The sequence below is a fragment of the Rhinolophus sinicus genome, chromosome 2 (assembly GCF_057876585.1).
Source record: "Rhinolophus sinicus isolate RSI-liver-muscle chromosome 2, RSI-T2T, whole genome shotgun sequence".
In the NCBI taxonomy this organism is placed as follows: domain Eukaryota; kingdom Metazoa; phylum Chordata; class Mammalia; order Chiroptera; family Rhinolophidae; genus Rhinolophus; species Rhinolophus sinicus.
In genome coordinates this window covers 169,211,624-169,238,212 of record NC_142502.1, presented here as the reverse complement: position 1 = coordinate 169,238,212, position 26,589 = coordinate 169,211,624, and the positions used below count along the sequence as shown (strand labels likewise).

The 26,589-nt window shown below is 32.9% G+C and overlaps 1 protein-coding gene across 4 annotated transcripts in view; it reads left to right on the top strand.

The window, feature by feature from the left end:
• Positions 1 to 25,357, top strand: part of SPAST (spastin) — a 50,054-nt gene extending 24,697 nt beyond the window's left edge. For all 4 annotated transcript variants that reach the window (XM_019741577.3, XM_074331859.2, XM_019741586.3 and 1 more), the window contains 13 exons: positions 932 to 1,119; positions 1,955 to 2,088; positions 2,365 to 2,458; positions 8,468 to 8,542; positions 9,402 to 9,473; positions 10,785 to 10,860; positions 11,099 to 11,190; positions 11,347 to 11,426; positions 13,649 to 13,691; positions 14,632 to 14,711; positions 15,929 to 15,999; positions 17,341 to 17,381; positions 22,367 to 25,357. In XM_019741577.3, coding sequence (XP_019597136.2) covers positions 932 to 1,119; positions 1,955 to 2,088; positions 2,365 to 2,458; positions 8,468 to 8,542; positions 9,402 to 9,473; positions 10,785 to 10,860; positions 11,099 to 11,190; positions 11,347 to 11,426; positions 13,649 to 13,691; positions 14,632 to 14,711; positions 15,929 to 15,999; positions 17,341 to 17,381; positions 22,367 to 22,489 — 1,169 coding nt within the window. In that variant the 3' untranslated portion in view covers positions 22,490 to 25,357. The remainder of the gene's footprint in view (positions 1 to 931; positions 1,120 to 1,954; positions 2,089 to 2,364; positions 2,459 to 8,467; positions 8,543 to 9,401; positions 9,474 to 10,784; positions 10,861 to 11,098; positions 11,191 to 11,346; positions 11,427 to 13,648; positions 13,692 to 14,631; positions 14,712 to 15,928; positions 16,000 to 17,340; positions 17,382 to 22,366) is intronic.
• The last annotated feature ends 1,232 nt before the right edge of the window (positions 25,358 to 26,589 follow it).

The following is a 26,589-nucleotide window of genomic DNA, read 5'->3' as shown; positions in this document are numbered from 1 at the left end:
TTTACTCTCAATTTCCCTTCTTTTGAGTTTTATTAAGCCGTATTAAAGGAGTTGATGAGAAAAGCAAAAATAAGGCTTTTGTCTTTTCTCTAGGCTACTGTAATTTGCTGACTGATTTAACATTTGTCTTCACAGTATAAACATTGTTTATAAAAATATTATTGGGAAGCAGTGAGATTTGAAAATTTAAAAGCCTGTAATTTATGTAGAAGAGCACTGTAGGTAAGTCAGGTAATCTTTTAGACTTAATTGAAGATCTTCTATATTTATTTACATATATATTATACAGCACATTAAATACTTGACATATTAAAGACTATATCTTTATACCTTTAAATTAAAAATTGATTTTTTAGTAGTTTCAGGTGTACAAAACAACATAATGATTAGACATTTACACCCCTCACAAAGTGATAACTCCAATAAGTCTACTACCCCTCTCACATCATACATAGCTATTACAATACCATTGACTATATTCCCTCTGCTGTACTTTACATCCCGTGACTGTGTGTGTGTATATATATATACACACATATATATAATTATAGTTGACATTCAGTATTAGAAATTGATTGTTTTTTAAAACTCTTTTCATGGGCACAGATCATGGACTTTCATACTATCTTATAGTCTTAAAAGTTTGGAACAAAGGTAATGCAGTGCTATTTTTTCCCTTCTGTACAATAAGAAAATTAGAATATACATCAAGAAATCTAAAACCTAAATAAACCATATCTTGTTCAACCAATTGCAACACCCTATGAACACCCTAGTATTAACATACTGATTGAAATCTTATTTTGAAATATTGCTAAAGTAGAAAAACCTATTAGCTTAATTTTGCAAATTTGTATTGGCCTTTATTATTACTTTTATAATGTTTAGCCACAATTTTCTAACCATTTTGATTTTACTATTTCCTTAATAGAAAGTGGAGCAGTTCCAAAAAGAAAAGATCCCTTAACACACACTAGTAATTCACTGCCTCGTTCAAAAACAGTTACGAAAGCTGGATCCACAAGCCTTTCAGGCCATCACAGAGCACCTAGTTACAGTGGTTTATCCATGGTTTCTGGAGTGAGACAGGGACCTGGTCCTTCAACTGCCACTCATAAGGTATTTGGAGACAGAACTTAATTGCTCTGCTTTGCACATAGAAAAATTTGAACATGATATGCCTGCTTAAGTTTATTTCAAATACTTTATAATGCCTCAAAGAATTGATAAGTTTCCACAAAGTTGAATGTAATTTTTCTTTTTTTAAAATCTATAAGGGCATCTTGCTGTTAAAAAGCAAATCTTGGGGGTGGGGGGTGGGAGATGAGGGTAAGGGAGATCGAATATATGGTGATGGAAGGAGAACTGACTCTGGGTGATGAACACACAATGGGATTTATAGATGATGTAATACAGAATTTTACACCTGAAATCTATGTAATTTTACTAACAATTGTCACCCCAATAAATTTAATAAAAATAAATAAATAAATAAATAAAGCAAATCTTACTTTACCTCGTTTTGGACCTAATTAGGCTTTTTTTATAGTAAGTTTGCTTATCCAATCTGTTGTATAATGCTATGTAGTTCATTTTAAATTTGTTATTTTTAAAATTATTTAAATCTATGTAAATGTTTTGTGACATTAAATATACCTAGAGTTTTGTTACAATTCTAACAAGGATCAAAATTACATGACTGTATTGTCATAGAGCCTTTTTATTTTATAGTAGCTCAATCTCTCTGGACAAAATCCTCTATAAACCCACTTCAAGGCAAATGTAGTTCTCTGGTGAATACCTTTTACCTTGGAGTAAATAATACATCTTTGGGATTCTTGTATTCTTTTTCCTTGTTTTAAACCTTTAATTCTGTGAACTTAAAGGTTAATTCTCTTGTGAAAAGTGTAAAGGCTAGGTTGTATTTTCACATTAAACTTTTGTGTCCTTTAAGAGTACACCAAAAACAAATCGAACAAATAAACCTTCCACCCCTACAACTGCTGCTCGTAAAAAGAAAGACATGAAGAATTTTAGGAATGTGGACAGCAACCTTGCTAACCTTATAATGAATGAAATTGTGGACAAGTAAGTTTTGCCATCTAAAGTGTTTTGTTTTACAGTTTTTATTTACAAAATGTATCATATGCGAAATAGATAATAAATACCTTGTCTGATTTACATATTTAATTTTTATGTTGGTTTCCAGTTACTATAAATGTAGAAAACCATTGCTTTCTGATTTAACTATAGTTTCACAGTAAGTTAACATAAAAATGACTATGTTTCATTGAGCTTAGACTTCATATTATAATAACTGAAGCACATTTTTATTGTGGAGCTAACTAAAATTCTGTTTCTTAGTGGAACAGCTGTTAAATTTGATGATATAGCTGGTCAAGAATTGGCAAAACAAGCGTTGCAAGAAATTGTCATTCTTCCTTCTCTGAGGCCTGAGGTAAGGAGGATATTATCACTTTCCTATAACATCATCCATTACTGAATCTAGCAGCAGTAAAGAAATGTTTGAGCTATATTAGAATGATTAATTCATATAACAGTAGAGATAATGATTTTTAAAAAAATAAAAAAACACTAGCAATTGATGTCGACTAGTTAATATAGGAGAGGCAAATGACCCATTTTTAACATTTATAGGAAAAGTAGGTAACAGGAAATAATTTTTATATCAAGGTAAGAAGGATTTAAAATTAAGAGACAGAAATCATACTGGAGAAAAGGGTAATTACGATAAAATTATCCTTTAAGTCTAAATTTGAAGAACAAGTTTTAAAAGAATTATTTTCAAAGAAATTAAGTCATGAAAGTAAGTAGAGCCAGTGAATAATGGGTAGGGATCTAACTTTCCATGCCATATTCTTTATACCCGCTAAGGAAATTAGATAATCTTGCAATGGATAATAAGTATTTGATTTTCGATACTTGGCACTGTTTGGCATTTTTTTAATTCACAGATTGAATATTTGATGTTATTCTGATAATGTTGCAAAAAATAAATCTGAAGATCCACTTCTGGGTCAGTTATTTATCTTCTTGAACCTTCAGGTCTTATGGATTCATTTACAACATCTAGTGAAAGTAGATGTTGTATGGCACATTGGGATGGATGCACTTTTAAATGAATGTGTAAAGGTTATGTGGCTCTGTTTTTCTATAGTCTCAGTCATTTTCATATTACTTGATGGTGTTTACAACTCATGAGTACCAACTATACTGGAACTTACTGAATATTTTTCAATCTGCTTCCTTTGTTTTACTACTTATTCATTCTAAGTAGCAATGTACATGAAATCACTGGTTTGATAACCTAATTGAAAGTTTGATAATATGCAATAAAATAATTTGTGAATTATTAAAATGGAAAGCATTTTTTCTTATATAAACCAAATTTATCTTTTGTACCATTTCAGGCCACCTTGGGGAAACATATGGTAGCCTTTATATTGTTGGAGTTATAAAGAGTAGTAAATACAGCAGACTGAGTTTTGACCAAAAATGCTTGTTCAAAGGATTCATATAGTTGTAGACGTGAACAGGATCTTAGCAATTGTCTAGTCTATTTGTGGATGAAGAAATTAATCCTAAGACACAAATTATTTGCTCAAGATTATAGTAAAGTGGTGGACTTAGGGAATGAAATAAAAATAAGTTTTCTAAGATAAGAACTGCCTCAATGCTATAGCTGCCACCTAATTATTAAATGTGGGTTTTAGTATTTATTAAGTGCTGTGCTTTTTAGGGTACAAAAAGTACATCTAAAATTGCGATGGCAGTACTAAGGAAATTTTTGGACTATGCTGGAAAAGTCATTCAGCTTCTGCTTTACCCGTACCTTAAAAGAATACATCTAAACTAAACAGTGAGGTCAAACACATGAATTTGCATTTAGGCATATTTCCATGGTAGTGGCATAATGTGTGATTAAGAAGCTGGAATAATGTGAAAATGCTAGATGAAAGTTGAATATCCTAGACTCAGGGAAGGGCAAAAAACCTTAGTAAATGTACTAAATGAATAGGGAGACAGAATGTTATCAAGATGTCAATTCTTTCCAAGTCGATATATAGATTCAATACAATCCCAGTCAAAACTCCAGCCAGTTATTTTGTGGATCATGAAACTGATTTTAAAGTTTATATGGAGAGGCAAAAGACCCATAATAGCCAACACAATATTGAAGGAAAAGAACAAAGATGGAGAACAAAGTTGGAGGACATTACCTCAAGACTTACTATAACTCTACAGTAATCACACAGCATTATTCACAATAACCAAAACATGGAAACAACTTAATTGTCCATCGATGAATGATTGGATAAAGAAAATATTTTATATATACATATATATGTATATATAAAACGTTATATTTATAAAACATTTTATATACATATAAAAGAATATTATTCAACTGTAAAAAAAAGAAGGAAATCCTGCCATTTGTGATAAGTGAAAATTCTGCAATGTATAAGTGAAATAAATCAGACAGAAAAGAAAAATACTATGTGATCTCACTTATATGTGGAATCTAAAAGCATTGAACTCATAGACACAGAGTAGAATGAAGGGAGAAACAAGGAGAGATCGGTAAAGGGTACAAACTTTCAGTTAAAAGGTGAATAAATCCTAGGAATCTAATGTATAGCGTGGTGACTATAGTTCACAATACATATTGTATACTTGGAAGTTGTTATGAGAGTAGAGCTTTAATGTTCTCACCATAACAACAACAAAATGGTAATTATGTGAGGTAAAGGATGTGTTAACTAACCTTATTGAGGTAAACATTTTGCCATAAATATGTATCAAATCACATTGTACATCTTAACCTTGTACAGTTATGTTGACTATATCAATAAAGCTGGAAAAAAATATTAAAAACAAAAAAAGCTACAGTAATCAAGACAGCATGTCATTGGCAAAAGAATAGAGAAGATCAGTAGATCAGACTAGAAAGTCCAGAAATAGATCCACGTGTCCACTTATTTTTGACAAAGGAGCAATGGCAATTTGATGGAGAAAAGATAGCCTTTTCCACAAATGGTTCTGGGACAACTGAACGTCCACATGCAAAATAATTAATCTAGACACACACTATATAAAAATTCAAAATTGGCTATAGACCTAAATGTAAAAGGCAAACTAAACTATAAAAATCCTGGAAGATAACATAGAAGAAAATGTAGATGATCTTTAGTTTGAGGATGACTTACTAGCTACAACACCAAAAGCATGATCCTTGAAAGAAAAAAATTGATAAGTTAAACTTCATTAAAATTAAAAACTTCTTTGTGAAAGACTTCATTAAGAGAATGAAAGACAAGCCACAGACTAGGAGACGATTTTGGCCAAACATAAGGTGTGATAAAAAAAAATAGGGTGAATGTTCAAATAAAAAAATGTATTACAGAAAAAGACACATTGCCATTAATCCCCCTCAAAATACATCCTCCCCTCACTTCGAACACACTTATCCCATCGTTCTTGCCACTTTCTGAAGCAGTGCTGAAGTCCTCTTTCAGGAGTGTCTTTAGTTGTGCTGTCGTGGTTACCTCAATGTTCTGAATAAATTCAAAACATTTACCTTTCATGGTCATTTTGACTTTGGGGAAGAGCCAGAGGTGGCAAAGTGCCAGATTCCATGAATAAGGTGGACGAGGACACACCGTAATGTTTTTATTTGACAGAATATGCTGTACTAGAAACGATGTGAGACATGGAGCCTTTCTGTTGTGATCACAAAATATGGCGAATGCTGCTGCTGAGTGCCATCCAATGAAAAGGCAGGGATCTTCAATACGAGAAGCGGTGTGTCGAACCTTAGTAACAGTGTGTGACAGGTTTCAACTTGTTCAGTGCAGTCAGTCGGGTGTCAGCTACAATTGAGAGAAGGTGTGTTTTAATGTGTGCCATAAGTCATCCTCCATCATGAGAACACTCCGTGTCACACATCGCTTCTGGTATACGGCAATTTCAAAGTGATTTGAGGCAGCTGCGACAGCACAACTAAAGGCACTCACAAAAGAGGACTTCCAGAATTGCTTCGGTCAGTGCAAGAACGATGGAATAAGTGTGTTTGAAGTGAGGGGGAGTATTGAGGGGAATTAATGGCAATATGTCTTTTACTGTAATAATTTTTTTTAAACATTCACTGTATTATTTGATCATACCTCATATATGTTGAAGGACTGGTATCCAAATTAAATCGTGTTTGCCCGAAAATAAGACCTAGCCAGAGCCGCTGCCCTTTGAGCATTGAGCATTGAGCCCCTTTCGAGCCTTGCCTTTGCTCGGGGCCGCTCCAAACCCTTTGGAGTGTACTTTTTCTCTTAATAATGGTACCTTGAACCCCAAGCCCTCAGCTGCTCCTCTTGGTGCTCAGCCAGCTCCTAATTCTTTGGAGTGTACTATCTCTTCTCAAAAACTTTTTCACCACTTTGAAAAAAGACAAACAACAACAAAAAAGACTTAGCTGTACTGTCAGCTCTAATGCGTCTTTTGGAGCAAAATATATATTATATAATATATATAAATATAAGACCAGGTCTCATTAATTTTTGCTCCAAAAGACACGTTAGAGCTGATGGTCCTGCTAGGTCTTATTTTCAGGGAAACACGCTACAAAGAACTTTTAAAACCCAACGGTAAGAAAACATATTACTCAGTTAAAATATGGGCAAAAAATCTGAACAGACACCTCACCAAAGAAGATAACACAGATGACAAACATGCATGTGAAAAAAATACACTACATCATTTGTCATTAGGGAATTGCAAGTTAAATAACAGTAAGATTCCATTACACACTTACTAGAATGGCTAAATCTGTAATGTTGATAGCACCAAACGCTAGTGATGAGGTGGAGCAACAGGAACTCTCGTTCATTGCTGACAGGAAGGCAAATGGTACAGCCACTTTGGAAGACATTTTGACACTTTCTTACAAAACTAAACATATTCTTACTGTGCTGTCTAGCAGTCACGCTCCTTAGTATTTACCCAAATGAGTCAAAATATATGTCCGCACAAAAACATGCACACAAATGTTTATAGTAGCTTTACTTGAAATTGCCCAAACTTGGAAGCAACTAACATGTTCTTTCATAAGTAAATGGATAAACTGGTATATTCGTATAATAAAATACTATTATTCATCACTAAAAAGAAATGAGCTATCACACCAGGAAAATACACAGAGGAACCTTAGCTAGATACTTCTAAATCAAAGAAGCAAATCTGAAAAGGCTATCCTGTATATTCCAACCATATGACATCCTGGAGTCGCAAAACAATGGAGACAGTAAAAGATCAGTGGTTGCCAGCGGTTCAGGGGGAGGGAGGGAGTGATGACTAAATGGAGCACAGGGCATTTTTTAGGGTAGTGAGACTGTAATAGTGGATGCATGATACGAACAGTGAACCCTAAGTAAACTATTGCCATTAATTAATAATAAAGTATCATATTGGTTCATCAGTTGTAATAAATGTATCATACCAATGCAAGATGTTAATAATAAGGGAAAATGGGGAGGTGAAGAGTTTCATGGGAACTCTGTACTTTCCATTCAATTTTCTGTAAACCTAAACCCCACCACCACCAAAAAAAAAAGGGGTGTTTTTTTAAAGTTGAATATCCACTTCAAATGGTTCACCTTAAAAGTTCATACACCTTCACTCTTCAAGTGTTATCAGTCTGGTGCTTCACCCTTGACTCCTGCCACACCTGATATCCTTGAGTCTGGAGACTCTGGTTTAATTTCTCTAAAATATAACTTCTGCCTCCTTTGGTTGTGGAAGAAGAGTACTTGCCTAAATGTTCTTGGAAGGGGGGGTGGCGGGGGTGGTAAAGAGTATAGGTTCAGTTGTTCCTCATACAAACTTTGAATCAGTTTGGCTGCCTACCTTACTGCTGCTTTCTGCAGTAGCCGATGATTCTGCGTCCTAAGCTTTTCCATGGGTTTTCGTTCACATCAGCTGGCTCCTTGTATCTGGATATCCCTTCACAAGCAGCTGCTGCAGCTGTGCTAAATAATTTACCGCACTTTATCAGTTCTCCATCTACAAAAACTCATTGTGTCCTCTGTTGTCTCCTTTCCTATTCTGTTTTGAAGATTGTTATCTTTTTTATTCATTTACTGTTCTGTTGGTGAGATTTCTAAAGGAAGTAGAGAAGCATACCTATGATCAATATGTTTAGTTTAACCAGTCTGCTTTCATTTTGATTAATGAGGACTTGGTTTTATTTCATTCTGTTTTCTTCTATCTTAATAATTATACTTTATTATAATTAATTTATTATAATATAATAAATAATTATAGTTTATTGATTTGTGTTCTCTTCTGTTTGAGAGGATGCTACTGAAAAATTGTGCTTTTTAGATGACAAATAATTCTTAAAATGTCTGGAAAAAAGTATCTCCATAATTATAGTTGTGTATATATTTTTCAGCTGTTCACAGGGCTTAGAGCTCCTGCCAGAGGATTGTTACTCTTTGGTCCACCTGGAAATGGGAAAACAATGCTGGTAAGAATTCTTTGTAAGTTTGAATGTTCTTTTGAGATATTTGGAACAATAATATATATTTTTAAAACTTTACATTGTTCCTGATTCTATTATTAATGGCTTGCTTTTTGCTATAACATATTTCTCTTAAGTTTTTAAACTAGTTTCCAATGAAAAAATAGATGGAAAACCATATATGTTATCTTCAGTCATATGTTTTGGGCTAGTTAAATTGATCAGGGTAGTTTTTATTATTTTCCCAAGTTAAATAATAAAATTTTTACTTTAGAAGAGCTTACCTTACTATATTGTCTTCCTAACCCTTGACTTTACTATCTTAACAACTTTATATAAATAATCTGCGTGATACAGATTTTTTTTTTAAATTGAAGTGTAATTAACATACAACAGATTTTTTTTTCCCAGTATCCTTTGCCAAAAGTTTTTACTGGGATCTGGATACTTCTTTCTCTTGCATAGCTCTTCTAGAGGGAAAAAAGTAAATAGGGAAAGAGTAACTTCTTTCCTTAGCTGTTCATCTTTCTCTTCTAAAACTAGGAAGAGAGTAATACCTTCTTATTTTTTAACCTCTCCCTATCCAGTTGTCTTTCTAAAACTAGGAAGAGAGTAATACCTTCTTATTTTTTAACCTCTCCCTATCCAGTCTCCATTACGAAAAAAGAGAGTGGAGCAAAGCACAGGTCTTCCTAGATTTTCCTCATTGCTAAGAAGGAAACACATTGATTGCCATGTACTGGGAATTGTGTCATACCTTACATTTTTAGAAAATCTTTTCTAATACTTAAGTTGATCTAATGTGGTTATCTTTTTAAAGCAAGATATTGAACTAATGTAATGTTTGCCCTTGTGATTTTTAAAGGCTAAAGCAGTAGCTGCAGAATCTAATGCGACCTTCTTTAATATAAGTGCTGCAAGTTTAACTTCAAAATATGTGAGTGTTTTTTCCAGTATTGTCATATTTTAAGTTACTGTTTAAATGTTACTGTGTTAAGTAATGGTAATAACATTATACAAAAATATTCGTGTTTAAGTTTTATATCTATTATATTATTCAAAGATGATGAATATGACTCTTCATGGTAGAAAGTCGTGTGTATTTATCAGGCTCATTTAAAATTAGAATTGTGCTGTCAAATACTGTATTAGCTTAATAGGGCTGTGTAACAAAGTACCATAAACTGGCTGGCTTAAACAACAGAAAATTTATTGTACAGTTTTGGAAGCTAGACGTCCAAGGTCAGGTATTGGCAGGGTTCTCAATTTTGTAATTAAAAGTTATTTATAAAATGATACCACTTGTTTTATAAGTAAAATTGTTATTAGAGTAGGTTTATCCACATTATGCACATAGTGTAGTGGAGAACACCATCTTAGAAGTTAGGAGATAGGGGTTCCAACCTAACTTTTACACACTGAGCTGGCCTTAAAGTATCACTTCAGACCTTACTTCATTTACAAAGTGTTGATGTCATAAGAGGTGATCTCTTGCGGTTCCCTCCATGCTCTGATAATATTTGTTTTGATGATTCTAAATCTGGAGTCATTGCTTTTTTTTTTTAATGAAATTTTCAATAAAAAAGAATAGATGCCACCTAGAGGACAGAAGAGTTTTTACAGCAAATTACCTCAAACCTCATGACCCTTTCATTAAATGCTTTGGTGTATAGAATGGTTTTAGTATAGGGTCTCAAGGGGTGTTCCTAGACCTCCTGGACTACCTAGAAATATTTTTGATACTTATTGAGAGTGATACTGTGAGAATGCGTTTTCAAGGTGTTCTTAATAGAGCAAAGTTTTTTCAGGAGGGCACTTTCCCACTTACCTCCTTCAATAAATTCACCCTGCAAAGGGCTTAAGTAACATGTACAGCATCTTTCTCTCCCCTAATATTTTCTCTTGCCAATAGTTATACCTTTGACAAGCAGCTGTTTCATTCTCAAGTCTTAGGAATGGAGAAAATTTTTATTTTTTAAAGTACTTATCAGACTATAGTAAATAATAGCCTATTTTCTAAAATTATAAGGGATGTTTCAGTAACCTTCCTTGCCCCCCTTCCCAATTCTTTAAACCAAATCTTTGGTTGTTGCAAAGAAAGGAAATTGAATTCATACGTTTTAGACTTTCAATCATGAAATTTTAAAAGCTAGAATAATGTTACATTTTATATATGTGTGTGTGTGTGTGTGTGTGTGTGTGTGTGTGTGTGTGTGTATAGTATAATGTGTGTCATGTCTTGTTTTAGGTGGGAGAAGGAGAGAAGTTGGTGAGAGCTCTTTTTGCTGTGGCTCGAGAACTTCAACCTTCTATAATTTTTATAGGTAAGAACATGTTTACCAGCTAAGTTAGTGGAACCTTTGTGAAACTCCCCTCTCCATATATAAGACGTATGATAGGAAAGGTTATTCAGAATGAAAAAGTTTTAAAGAAGTGCGAGGTTAAAGACTAATGAATTGAGTAGGACCCACTATATGAATAACTGAAATAGGACACAAGATTAATCTCAGATGACTCATATAGGTTGGCTTTGAATTCAAGTATTATCCTTGTATTTCCTAGATGAAGTGGATAGCCTTTTGTGTGAAAGAAGAGAAGGAGAACATGATGCGAGTAGACGTCTAAAAACCGAATTTCTAATAGAATTTGATGGTGTAAGTGTTGATTATGATATTTTTAATGTGAAAGCATTTTAGTGTATATATTTTCCTATTAAATGACCCAAACTAGAAAAAAGAGATCTCTTTATTATGTTTTTCTTTGTTATTACTTTATCTAAAAGTACTGAGAAAAATGTTTTTGTCTTATAGGTACAGTCTGCTGGAGATGACAGAGTACTTGTAATGGGTGCGACTAATAGGCCACAAGAGCTTGATGAGGCTGTTCTCAGGTAGAGAGATACATGTAGAAACACACATGTTACATATTACAACAGATATACTTATGTGTTCATTTCACATATTTCTTATTTCCTTCCTTCTCAATTTGAAGGCTAAATTCAGTATTTTCTTCCCTATATCCATTCTCTCGCCTCTTGTTTACCAACTAAAGATTTTGAGGACAGGGCCAGCATGATAACAGGAAGATGACTCTTCATTTTATGGTTTTAGGTAAATTACTTATTTTTTCTGGGGTGCATTAAATCATCTTAAACCTCCAAAATTGATTCTTACCCTTTTTTACCTAATTTTATTAGAGGCTGATAAAAGAAGGGTGTCATGTTCTCTGTTCTTGTGTGTTTGAGCAAATTTGTCCCCTTCCTATGAGAGGACAGTTTGACTCAGCATAAAATTCTTGGGCCTCCCTTTCTTTTCCTGAGGAATCTGTAACATTGACCCATTGTTTCTAGGGTTGGATGTTGCAGTATGAAAGTGAAGCCAGCCAGCTTTTTTATTCATACTTATGGATTAACTTAATTTTTTTTCTTCTTACTGGATACGGTTTTCAACTATTAAAATCCAGTACTTGAAAAATATGTTGATTGATCTGTTTATTTTTCCTGAGATTTGGTGTTTGTTTAAATTGATACTTTTAATGTCCTTTTTTGGGGGAAAGTTATTTTGAATACTATCTTTTTTCTTTTTTTATTCCTAATTTTTTTTTTTTTTAATTTTTTTCTTCTACATACTATTTATGTATTATGTTGCAGCTTTTTCTCTTCTATAGCAGTAATTTCCTTTCTAACCCTTTTTAACTTTTAGGTCTTTTTTATTTTGTTTTTTATATTTTCCCGTTTGTTGTACTTGTTTTTTATTGGTTAGTGTCTAATCTTTCTGCTACTACTTTTGTAACCTTTGTTTCTGTGGTGGTTTTGTTTTCTTTTTCATTGCTTTTCTGATCTCTGTGATCCCAATTTTCATCTTCTTTTGTTGTCTCATTAACTTGAGCCATTGTGTATGACATTTTCTTGAGGCCTTATGTCTCATTGAGCTCTTGTTTCATAGAAGACTTTTTTTTCATCAAATTACTGTATTTCATAAAAGATATTTGGTTACAATTTTAATTTGCTTTCTGGCAAAATCCTCTTGTGCATGTTCTTCATTTTATCCATGTTACATTTTTTGTATTCTTTTCCTCTATTTTGACACTGTTTTTTAAATCCTGTGCTTTTGCCTGTTTTGCTTATGATTTTTATTTGAATAAGGAAAATTTTCTTGGAATACCTAGTTTTGGGATGATAAGAGCTAGAAAAGTAAGATACTAAGCAAATATTTTGGGTTGTCCTATGAATACCTTGGACTAACAGATAGTCTCCCTGATTCAACAGTAAAGCCCTGCCTGATGAGTGTGTGTGTGTGTGTGCGTGTGTGTATGTAAATAGGTTGGGTTGATTTAGTCTTCTTCAATTTACAAAGAATGATCACTGCAAGACAACTTGTCGTCTTGCCAATTGACTGATGTCTTCTTACAAAGAAGTGTCTTTGAGTTTCTGTGTTCAGCCTTGTCTCCCTAGCCATTACCCTGCTCCTGGCTAGGGTTCACAGGCTCTGTGGAGCCAGTCCTCACATGCTTGTTTAAATGTGGGGAGACTGGTTTTATTACCCCTCAGAGTGTGCTTTCTTTGCTTCCTTTGAAAATTCTATGCTCTGACATCCATGTCTTTAATCTGCAGTGGCATATCCTGTGTGTACCCTCCTTTGTCAGTGTAATTGTCACTGTCGTAGGCAGCAGTTCTTCATACTTTTTAGTTCTGTAAATGTTACTTAATTTCTTGATGATGAAGTTTTCTGTTTCTGTTGTCCTTGTTGGTTTTAGTTGTTTTTAGTTTCAAGAAGACAGCAATGATCTCTTTATTAAATTTCTTCTATCAGCTATTTTGTTTTAAAGCTGTTCAATATTTTGCTTTATTGCTATTAAAAACATGTACATACATAAAAAAATGGTTAATTTAATTCTGACAATATTCAATTAAGGGTTTTTAAACATTAGCTAGAGAGTTTTAAAAGAGTAACTCTTAAAAATAACACTTTATTTACACTTATTACACTTATGACTACTAAAATGTGCCTTGAGAGTTATACTTGAAGGTTTTTTTCTTATTATTTTCTACTTGAACTGAGTTACTTTTAAATTCAAAACTGTATTTCTGAATTGCTTGAATCCTTTTTTTAGGCGTTTTACCAAACGGGTATATGTGTCTTTGCCAAATGAGGAGGTATGTATCTATGTTTGAATTTCTTTTGTTTTAAGCAGAAACAAGAAGTACCACCTTGACAGTATTGAGTCTTCCAATCCATGGTACAGCCACATTGCAAGACAGTTTGGCAGTTTCTTAAAAAGATAAACATAAGCTTACCGTAAGACCCACCAATTCCATTCCTAGGAATCTACCCAAGAGAAATGAAAACATATGTCTACACAAAAACATGTATAAGAATTTTCATAGCAGCATTATAAGTAATAGCCCAGAACTGCAAAGAATCTAAAATACTCATCAACTGGTAAATGGATAAATAAATGAAGTACATCCATTTAATGGAATATTGTTTATCAGTAAAAGGAACAAGCTACTTTTACATGCTATCATATGGGTGAACCTCAAAAACATATTAAGTGAAAGACACCAGAGGCAAAAGATTACATGTTGTATGATTCCATTTATATGAAATGTTCAGAAAAGGCAAATTTCTAGAAACATAAAGCACATTGTGGTTTGCTGAGGCTAAGGGTAGGAGTGGGGTTAACTGTAAACAGAAATGAGTGAACTTCCTGGGCTGATAGAAATATTCTAAACTGGATTATCATGATGATTACACAACTCTATATTTATTAAGTCATTGAATTATATATTATGATGGGAGAAATTCATGTTATATGAATTCATACCTCTCTAAAAATGTTTTTTTAAAAATTGTGGTTGTCTGCCTCAGACCCTTAATATCCTTGGTAGTAACCGCAGCTTCGTCCTTAGTGCCTTATTTAGATTATCTTTTACTCTTTCAGGAACAAAATAAGCATGAGTGAGGCTCTCAGAAGTAGAATGATTTGTATAAGATCACTCAGTTCCTAAATGAGAGTCAGGATTTGAGCCTGATTCCTGGTATTTTATTAAGCTAATTCTGAGGCCTAATAATTCTTTAATATTTCTTTTGCAGACACGACTACTTTTACTTAAAAATCTATTATGTAAACAGGGAAGCCCATTGACCCAAAAAGAACTAGCACAACTTGCTAGGTGAGTAATTTGATTTGGTCTATCTTACAGTTTTTTTTAAAAGAATTCTTTTGCTGTTTTGTTTAAGCTCAAGTATGAAATGAGTAATATATCAGAAAACTTATCTCATCCTCTACTTCCTTTAATTCTTTCTTATCTCTTAGTCTTATATAGATGGTATCTCATTTCAATTTCTATATCCTTTATAAGACATGACCTAAATCTCTAATGATGATAGTATATTCTTTTCATAAACTTATTAAAACTTGTAAGTGGTATAAAATTTTAAAAAAAGTAATTTAAATCTCATATCTGCCCACACCAACATAGATATTTTTGTATAAATTTGTTCTTTTGCATTACACATAATTTTTTATAACTTTTAGATCTTCCAACTTTTTTGTATACTTAAATAGAAACTGAGTATGGGAGATGAACTTGAGTCACTGAAAAATCTCATAAAGTAATTTAAAATATTTAACAAGTGTGTGAATAGCTAGTAATTTTAGTAAAAACTGAGTTTCCAGATAACTGTGAAAAAAAGAACAAATCCAATACTTGGAAATATTGAGATCCTTCTTTGTCATTCCAGTAAAGAATTCTGCTAATAATGTTTGTTCTATGTACTTATTTGACATAGTATGTGATAGGTAAATGCTTTCTTTTTCTGTTTTATTTTCCTCTTCCCCTTTGCCTCCTTAGTTCTTAGTTCACTTTGATAATCTCTTAGCTGCCCAAGATTCTCCACTGTGGCATCCCACTTAGGTGTGCCTATTTTTATCAGTCATCTACAACAGACCCTTCCTTCACCCTGTCTCCTACATTGAAAAAAACTCTACTTTGATGTGCCCTCATTCCATCAAGGCAGTGCTCTTTGTGAAAACAAAGACTCATGAACTTATAGAGAAGTATAGTGGTTATGCGTCAGTTGGCCAGCAGTAGCTTATAGATGTTACCTTCCAAGTGACATGTTTATAGTTTCATGGAGACTCCTATAGATATAGTATGCCTTAATCTAAAGGAATGATTCTAATGATGAAAATTTGAGGCATTATATATAAGGAGCCAACAGTAGACTATTTTGTTTGTTTTTAGCAAGTGGGCCTTTCTGTGCCCTTAAAATCAAATCACTTAGCAGTCTGCTTGATGACAAAGGCAAACTAGGTTTTACCCTCTTATTGCATGGAGATTTTAAAAATCAAAGATAAAAATAATTTGCTCTTTTTTCCCATTCTCAGAATGACTGATGGATACTCAGGAAGTGATCTAACAGCTTTGGCAAAAGATGCAGCACTGGGTCCTATCCGAGGTACGTATACAGAGCTTGAAGCATTTGTAACTCTTTATTAGACCACTTAAGAAATTTAAGAGGCCCTTATTGAGAGATCTTTATTAACAGGAAAACAGTATAATTGTATCAATGGAAAATGTGATACAAAGTAGTTTCTAGACTTAGGGCCAGCAAACTTTTCTGTAAAGGGCCTGATAGTAAATATTTTAGGCTTGGGGGCCACATATGCTCCTCAATGCATATTCTCTTTCTTTTTTCAACCAAAAAAAAACAAACCCCCAAAATGTAAAATCGTTATTAGCTCACAGACCATACAAAGACAGTCCATGGGTCACTGGACCATGATCCCTGTTCTAGACAACAGGTTTCACTTCTTCATAGCTTGTAAGCAGCAGAAAACACAAAGGAAAAGGAAACTTTTTTAAGCAAGCAAAAAAGAATAATAAAGGGAAAATGTTCTTAACCTTTTTTAGCTCTTCATTTCAGTATTCTAGTATCACTTGAAATTAATGTGTCTAAGGGAACATAACTATTTGTACTTTTATCATTATATGTTAACTTTTGAGGAATTAAAGCAAAATATATCATTCATTGCTATATTTTGATTCAAGGTAATTTATTGATTCTGAAATATCAAACTTATCATTTTTAGGTGAGGTTAGTAAACTCATTGTGGTATCTTTAGAACAGATGTTCTAAGTTACTTGTCCACAGCCAGCATAGGCAGTGGATGGGTGACACTTTCAGGTATACATCAGATTACTGGCAATGATTATAAAAAAGAACATGGAATATGCAACTTTCAAAACACATCTCCTACAGTGAAACAGGGTACTGATTAAGAACTGCTGCTCTGGAGAATAAAAAATGTAGTTTTGAGAATATAAAAACTCTGGGTAAAGAGTTTAGTCAAACTTTCTTGCTGCCAGAGGCGTGAAGTCTTGTTCAGATAGTGGACTTAGAAACAACAGCTAATGTATAAATCATGTGTATTTTTAAGAATATTTTTGCTATTTTCTGAAGCAGACAAAAGTTGTTGAGTTTAAAAAAAAAAAAAAAAAAAAAAAGCTATTGCCTTTTATAAAGACCAAGCTGCATTCTTCCAAGTTTATTCTCAAATTTTTAAAAATCAGTTGTTCTTGGGCAGTATGCAAAGAAATTGAATGCTTTCCAGTTACTCCAAAGAAAGAATATTATTCTCAGCATTTGTAAATTATATGCTCTTAATATTAATGTGTGTCTCTCTCAATAGAATGCTTTTATTAAGCACATGCTTTTAGATCATTGTACTTGGTTTTGCTCTTCAACAATTTAAACTTCAAAAAATTGTCTTAAGTTGCTGACTTTTATATTTTACAGAACTGAAACCAGAACAAGTGAAGAATATGTCTGCCAGTGAGGTATATTATTACAATTATTTTCTCTTTGTTTTGGTCCTCTCTATTGTAAGACATATCTTTTGTCTGGATTTTATAATTTATTTGATTAGAAACTAAAAAAAATAAACCGTTTTATTTCATAATATGGAGGACTATCTAATTAAAATCTCTTATGGTGTTCACTGGTAATGGACAAAAAATATACACAATCATCATTTTCTATCAAATTATATTATGTAAATACTAAACAAGAAAACTATAGGAAACAAAGATTTTAGACATGAAAAAAATTGTAAAAAATTAATTCCACATTTTTCTATTTTTTTAATATATCAATAATGTACAATTTGTATTCCCAAAATGTCTTATGGGTTTTTTAATAGTTTAAGTATAATTAGCAATATCCCATAAATATATTAATTTTTTTTAATATTCTTAAACTTAGCATAAATCTAACATTACTTATCTACCCAAAAAGTAAGCACCATGCATGAATTATTTCTTCTCCACACATCACTCCCCCTTACTTGGATCTGGGACAGGTAAACGACATCGCATATACTTTGGCTCTCTAGATTAAAGTCGAGGAAAGGCCCATTGGGTGACATTTTAGGCCTCTGTGTTTGTCCCTTTAAAAGACCATACAAAATAAAGGAACCAATCAAAGCAATAATGAGCTAAAACCGCCAACTGGCAAATAAATTGCAGTAAGAGACAGTCTACAAGTTCTTAATTGACTTAACAGGCAAAATCTACTCAGCTCCATATCTACTAGTAGTATTCTTCACTCTATCTCAAGCTCCTGGGCCATGGCATTTCTTGGGAAGATCCATTGGGAAGGTCACTTGCTTGTACCTATAAATGGAATGCTTTGATACACTTTCATTAATATCTTATAATAATTTTGTGAAAGCAAATAGGTGGCTGCTTAGGGAATAGTGCAAATTCTTAGGAATCTTCCCATTATTTTGTGAGATAAGACACGAGTTTTCCATTGATAGTGGCCCTCTTTTTGTTTTTTAAAAAGGGAACAAACTGGCTTTTATTTTTTTTAAATTTTATTGGGGAATATTGGGGAACAGTGTGTTTCTCCAGGGTCCATCAGCTCCTAGTTGTCCTTTATTCTCGTGAAAGGCACCCAGCTCAGCTCCAAGTCCAGTAGCCGTTTTCAGTCTTTAGTTGCAGGGGGCGGCAGCCCATCAGAAACTCAGCTGCAGCTCATCTTCAATGTAGTTGTGGAAGGCACAGCTCACTGGCCCATGTGGGAATTGAATCGGCAACCTTGCTGCTCAGAGCTTGTGCTCCAAACCAACTGAGCTATTCAGCCGCCCTGATAGTGGCCCTCTTAACCTTTGTATATGTTTTACCTATCCTAAGAATGTACATGCAACCAAACTTGAACATTTTTCTTCTTCACTGAACAAAGTCAACCTAAATATAGTTCCTGTTTTATTTGAAGAGTAAAGAAATTTTGAGTCTATAATGTTTTTTTTAGTAACTTTGGTATTTTCATGATTATAAAACAAGATAATTCTGTTGCAATAGGTATCCATTGCTGTATAATAAAAATTTACCCAAAAACTTAGCAGCTGAAAATGACACATATTTATTATCTTACATTTTCACCAGGTCAGGAATATGGGCACAGCTTAGCTGAGTCCTCTGCTCAGATTCTCTCCCAGGGCTGCAGTCAAGGTCTTGGCCCAGGGTCTCTTACAAAGCTGGAATTAAGAAGTTGGCTGGGGCTATAGTCATTGCAAGGTTCCACTGGGAAAGATCTGTTTCTAAGCTCACTCACGTAATTATTTGCCAAATTCATTTCCTCCTGGTTATTGGGCTGACAGACAGCCTCAGTTTTCTCTGGCTGTTAGCTGAAGTCCGCCTTTACTTCTTTGCCACATAAACCTCTCCAACATAGTAGTTTGCTTCATCAAAGCCAACAAGCCAGGAAGACAGAGAGTACCAGCAAGATGGAAATCATAGTCTTTATTACCTAATCCTGGAAGTGACATCCTATTACTTTTGCTGTATTCTGTTCTTAGGTCCATTGCACACTCGGGAAGGGATTACACAAGGGCACATACAACAAGAATCAGGAATCATTAGGTGACATGTCAGAAAATGTCTGCCATATCTGTAAATTCAATTATAATTTTTTTTTTAAATATTTAAAGGGTCACACTTGGCCAGTGCAATCTGTTTTTATATTAAGATGAGCCCTCTCAACACTATTTTAGAACTTTGAAAAGCATTCTTGCTTTCTGGGAGCAAAGCATATCTTGAATTTGTCTATCCCAAGACATGGAATCAGCAACTCTGTAGGAACCTTGGTTCATTTTAATGAAAATATTAAGACTCTGGATGTAGAAATGTATACTACTTTGTTTTTATTAGTACTGGTGTTAAGTTAGCCCACTCCAATGACAAGAGCCTGAAAATACACAGATTCTTAAAATACTACTAATTCATTCAATATTGTAACATATCTACTTGATTTTTTAAAATCCCACACCTAAAAATATAATTGTATCTATTTTATAAATATATAAGCCATAACATTATTTTAAACTAAATTTCAGGTAACAATGCTAGAATTAAAACTTAAAACTTCTGAATGAATTACAAGAAGTAAGATTACTGGTACCACCCCACTAATTATGTATAGTCAGGTTACATTGTTATAATTTTTGGTTCTAGTGTATTCTTTTATCCAGTTTAAGTTATTTTTAATCTAACGGTTTTATTGTTAATAATTTGGTAGTTGCTTTTAGATGTGAATCCTGACTTAATTAGTTAATATTTATAAAGCACTTAAAACAGTCTCGCAAGAGTAAAAAATATATATGTCCATTAAATAATTTTAAAATACATAAATACTCAACAATGGCATTTTATTATAGAGATTAAGGAAATTCATTCTGTCAGTCCCATTTATGAGATGAGAGGAAAATACAAGTACTTTGGTTTGTAAAATTGTATACTAGAATTTTGTCATTATTTGGTACAAGTTTATTAACTCAGTGTATTGTCAGGTACTGGTGTTTATACACAAATTTAGGTGAGATAGACCGATTTTGTCTTTAAAAGAATAGAAACTCAAATAATTGTGTTCAAATTCTGTCTTTTTAAGAGATAGTACTGGAAATTGTTGACTATAAATTTAGGGTATAATGTACTTTGTTTTTAAAGCACACAGTCTGTATCCAATTTAACTTTAACTTTATTATTTTATTATTTTTCAAGTCTTTTTTTTTTTTTTTAAATTGGGGAACAGTGTGTTTTTCCAGGGCTTATCAGCTCCAAGTCGTTGTCCTTCAATCTAGTTGTGGAGGGCGCAGCTCAGCTCCAAGTCCAGTTGCCATTTTCAATCTTAGTTGCAGGGGGCACAGCCCACCATCCCATGTGGGAATTGAACTAGCAACCTTGTTGTTGAGAGCTTGCGCTCTAACCAACAGAGCCATCTGGCCGCCCCTATTATTTTGTTTTAATATGACATCTTTGCAATTTACTTTACCTCTGTGCTGAACTAGCTACCAGTTGCTTTTTCCTGTTGTATACATTAGTCTCTTAGTTTAAATTACTATATATAAATTTCATATATATACATACACCAAACTATACACTTAAATTAGAATTTCATCAAAAGCTTTTAAAACCTTAGAATTTCTTCAAAAGCTTTTAAAACCTTAATTTCTGTAACAGATTTTATTTAGGAAGATCATAAAAAACTCTCACATTACATTCATCATTCTTCTACACGTTGGGCTTTAGGAAGAGCCAGTGTATGTTTACAGTTAAAGACAAAATATATAGGGTTCACATATCCTTTTTCTTTTAGACTAGTTTTTCAGATTAGGCTACAAGTATAGGTGACTGTCTTATTCTGTGCTTTTGGAGATATCAGAGAGGATGTGAAGTGATAGTTAGACTGGGTTTTATAAGAATAATAAAAAAACTATAGGGCAACCGGTTTGCTCAGTGGTTAGAGCGCAGTACTCATAACACCAAGGTCACTGGTTCGATTCCCACATGGGCCAGTGAGCTGCGCCCCCCCCCCCCACAACTAGATTGAAAACGACTTGACATGGAGCTGATGGGTCCTAGAAAAACACACTGTTTCCCAATATACCCCAATAAAAAGAATTTTAAAAAAAGACTAAGTAAGTATCACTTGTTGAAGTTTTGTCTCAAATTCTCCTTTAACTTGTTATTTTGGGGGAAACTATATATGTATCTACTGGTGACAATTTTTAATACTGGTCATTTTGTGCTGGACTCCATGTTGCCTTTTAAAAATCCTTAGGTAAATGTAGATTATTTATTAACTCAGCTTTGTTATATTCTACATGCTCAAAAACAATTACAATGTCAGGAAAGAAGACCAAATTAATATTAAAATACTTTATAATGCAATATTAATATTGGAAAATTTAAGCTACAAGCATCCTACATGTTGTAGTAAAAGACAATATTTTCAATAAATAAAAATCCCATGTGCTTCTTGTAAACCCCCTCTTTCTTTTTTAATAAACCTAGCATGAATTTTAGCTAGAGTATGTAGTGAGTGAGACTTGAAAATGCAAAATTCTGTGAAACTATAAACAGGAAAAAAAATGGAAGCAGATAAGGAGTGGTTGTATATCTGAATGGGGGAACTGGGAGTGAGTGATTTCTTTTTTCTGCTTGTCTATATTTTGTCAAATTTTCTACGAGTGTGTCTTGTTTTCATAATGGGAAAATATTATGATTTCAAATGTCAATGCCTAAGAAACTAAACACATGTAATGAAAGTATATTAGTATAGCATTTTTATAAGATTTCTTATATTAATAACAAACTTGCCCAGTAATAATATGTAAAATAAGATGATTGGCATGATTTTCTAAGATTACAGCTATATATATTTATAACATTAATAAACAGCATCTTAGCTTTACTCCATTATTGAGTTAACTACTGTATATATGTTCATCACTTGTATTGTCATGTGCTTTTTTATAATCTAGATGAGAAATATTCGATTATCTGACTTCACTGAATCCTTGAAAAAGATAAAACGCAGTGTGAGCCCTCAAACCTTAGAAGCATACATACGTTGGAACAAGGACTTTGGAGATACCACCGTTTAAGAAAATACCTTTGTCAGCCTGCAGAAAATGTTACTTTCCAAAAGAGAAACACCATCTTCAATGCATAGTTATCAGCTACAGAAACGCAGCCTAAGTTTACAGGACTTTTCAAAGTCTTATAATTATTTGTGCATCCCAGAAGATGAACCATAAAACAAATTTAAATAAAATATACAATGCAAATGGAATATTTTGTTTAAGGCTTTCTTGCCTTGATGGTCATGGTTATCCCGATGGGCACTGTAAGTTAGAGCACAACAGAAACTGATTCTGGTCTTCTTTACCAATATAAGCATAATGTAAATAATAATTTTGTGTATATTGTGTTGCAGACGAAAGTATTCCAGAGACAGTAAGTAGCAGAAGACACAAGAGCTGTTGGTTGGTTGTCTTTTGACGTTTTTTTCTTAAAATAGTAATTTTTCCTATTTTCCTTTCCTACTGTTGTCTTTACCATGGATGATTGGAATGCCAAACACTCTTAAGATTCTTTTTCCCCTTTTCTTTCTACAAATCGTGTGCCAAAATAAACTTTTTTCTGTGTAATAGTTATAGTAAAAAGAATTTTAAAGGCTTTTTCTTCATAAATATTAAACAATTATTTTTTCTTCATAGACATTAAATAATTCTTTTTACTTTTTATTTTTCCAGTACCTTTCTACCAAACAATTTAGAAAACAATATGATAGCAGCAAAACAAATCTAGTAAAATAGAGAAGCTTCGAAGTTTTGAGTCACTCTGTCATACATGTAGATCAATTCTTACGTGACCTGCAGTATTTTTTTTCTAATAGGTTTATCAGAAATCTGTTGTAGACTGTTAACTTACTCCTAATGGAGTTTATGTTCTGCTATAATTACTCTAATATTTAAAAAAGCCAATTTCAACAATTGCAAAAGTGATCCCTGTGCAAGAGAAGGGAAGTACTGTGAACTAAGACATTTCTTATTGCTTATTACTTTCTTACTGTTTACAGGATAATGATAAGCCAGTGGATCTACCATCTTTTATTCTTAATAATTATTAGTCCCTTCAATAAAACTTTAAAAACTTACTGAATTTTTATACATTGAGTACATTTTACAGCTTTCTTGTGCTCACTTTGTTAACAAAAAAGTTTTAGTCTGTTAATCTGCCTTTTGTTCCCTCAAAATGTACAGTAATTTCATTTCTTGTTTGTATAAGTATGCCTGGATTTTTATTATAAAAACGTCGTTAGGAAGTAGAGACTCATATCATGGCCTTTTAAATATTGTAATAAAGGCAAATGGATATTTGCCCTTAGTTTACTGGTTAAAAGTTTGTTTACAGAAATTTTCTTTGGTGCTTTCATGTGAAATGTCATGGGTGGAAAGAATAATTTTATAGTAGCAACAAAGCTTTTTCATTTATCAAAAATATCTTTGGTTTTGAGAGAACAAATTAAAGTTAAAATCTTGCCCCTATTAGATAAGAATTTTTATAATGAAGACATACATTCTTCTTAATTTTACTCTTGCTATTGTTAAAGAGCATACAAGATGTATGATTTCTTAACATCATATGGAGTTTGTAGACATAACTTAAATCATGTCTCTTCTAATCATGTCTTTAGAACACCCTGGATAATAAAAATGAGGGTCAGGGTTGAGATAAATAGAAAAAAAAAAACAATTTTTAAGCCAGAACCATGCATATTTCTGAGGTCATGAGTAGTATCTTTTTATTGTCTCAAAGAGTAATGCATCATTTACAAAATACTGATAATCAAAGGCGATGATGAAATAATTACATGATGACAAGAATTGGGAACCTCCCAGATTAAAACATTTTCAATAAAGCTCATAAAATTTCATTTTGTATTTTCATTTAGAAAAGGATTAATGTTATTGATACTTGGATAACTGTTTAGTCATAGTAAAGGTCTGTGCTTCAAGCTCAACTTTTAAAATATAATCTTTAAAATTACTATAATTCTATCTGCAATAATTTAATGTAGCTCACTATTTTATTGGGAAAGTTTATAAATAACAAAGATTTCAAATGTTAAAAGATGTGAAAGTCAAGTTAATATTGCCATAAACATTGAGTCAGAGAATTATGAATATCCATCCATTTATACATGTCCTGATCAAGTCTGAAGTTGAGCTTAGTGCTAGAGACCTATTTTCTATGACTTACTGTGACCAAGTTTTCTTTTAAACTGTGTTTCTTTTCATAGAAGGGCCATGAAAATAGGATAATGATATGTAGTAGAAGGCGTAAAGGATTAGTTTGGTCTTTTTCAATAAAGATAGAAGTTGCTGAGGTTTTCTGAATTAATATTAGACGTAGATTGTAAACTTTTACATTTTGCAATGAGCTCTGAGTCATATTACTTCCTAAAAGATAATGCTTAAACATTAAATTTTAGTGTGCTCTTCATGTTAATGTGGCAGAGTTTTATAAACTAAATTAAAACTTATTGATGTACTGAACTCTAAGCCAAGGGAAAGAATCAATATTATCTTTCAAGATATCTTAAGGGTAAAAGCTTATTCTAAGACAGTTTGCCCATTGAGGTTATCAGATTTCTGACTTGCAAATATGTTTTGTGCTTGGGAGGAATTGGAGAAAAAGCAGATGCTAGAATTCTAATTTAAGTAAATATACAGCGGTCTTTGTTTATAATGTAAAATTCTTTATATTTTGTACAAAAACTAATTCTTTTGGTAGAATGAATCATTTACAGTTTGTTTTTGGACTCTGAGTCAAAGGATTTTCCTTTAAATGCTTGTCTCAATCTTAATCTGGTCTTTTGTACTTTTCTTCAGAAGAAATGAACTAAAAGGTTTAGTTGCATAAAGTGGGTTTTATCCTAATGGATTGGAAATAAATTATAAACTTTATTTTGCCTTTAATTTTTTAATTTGAAACATTTTGAGATTGCAGATGATGTAGTTTGGTAATGAAGGAGTAGCTTGTATTAGACCAACTCTCTTGCCAATAGCAGTTATAAACTCTGAACAAAATATGAAAGTGACTAGAAGACGAGAGAGCAATCAAAACAGGTAGAAATTGCACAAAATCACATACTAAAAGAGATCCACATTAATTAGCTTTTACCCTGAGGGCAGTTCCAGTTTGTGCAATGTGCTTGGAAATAGAACTCAAGCAGAATGTGAGTCTTGCTGGGCTGAGGAGTCATTTGAGGTTTCTACTGTGTTTCCCCGAAAATAAGACCTAGCCAGACCATCAGCTCTAATGCATCTTTTGGAGGAAAAATTAATATAAGACCTGGTCTTACATAAGATGCAGTCTTACAGTAAAATAAGACTAGGTATATTATGTTTTATGTTATATGTTACGTTTTATGTTATATTTATTTTGTTATGTGTTATGTGTTGTGTTATGTTATATGTTATGTTATGTTATGTTTGTTATGTTATGTTGTTATGTTATGTGTTATGTTATGTTATGTTATGTTATGTTTTATGTTATGTTATGTTATGTTATGTTATGTTATGTTATACCTGGTCCCGGGTCTTATATTATTTTTTGCTCCAAAAGACACATTAGAGCTGATGGTCCGGCTAGGTTTTATTTTCAGGGAAACACGGTAGAACAGCTGGAAATCAGGAGGGAAATCTTGAAGAGGAGAAAACTTCAAAGACATAAGCCCCAAGATCTGCCTACAAATTCCACCTGTGCAGTGTGCTATTCAGAGGAATCCAACAGAAAGCAGCAGTTGAAGTCTAAGGAACTGAGCAGAGATAGCAACTGCTGGGGGAATACAGAGTTTAAAATTCAAATTCCACTAGGAGGGCTTTACACTTCAGGTTTCTCACTGAAACCCAAAAAGGACCATGCATAGGAAGAAGGACAACATCCTGGAACAAAGGGCTGTACTTCAGGACTATGGGCGGAATGGAAGGAAACTCAACTGTCACAAAGCCTGAAATCAAGCTTTCACAGCATCAAGGTTATCCATTAGTAATTTAACAGCTAGCCAGAACAAAACAGTCTTTAGAAGAAGATAGAATCCAGAGTCTTCACAACATATCAGCCACAAAGCCCAGTACACAGTAAACAATTAGTAAGCATGCAGGGAAATTATATGAACCATAATCAATAGAAAATA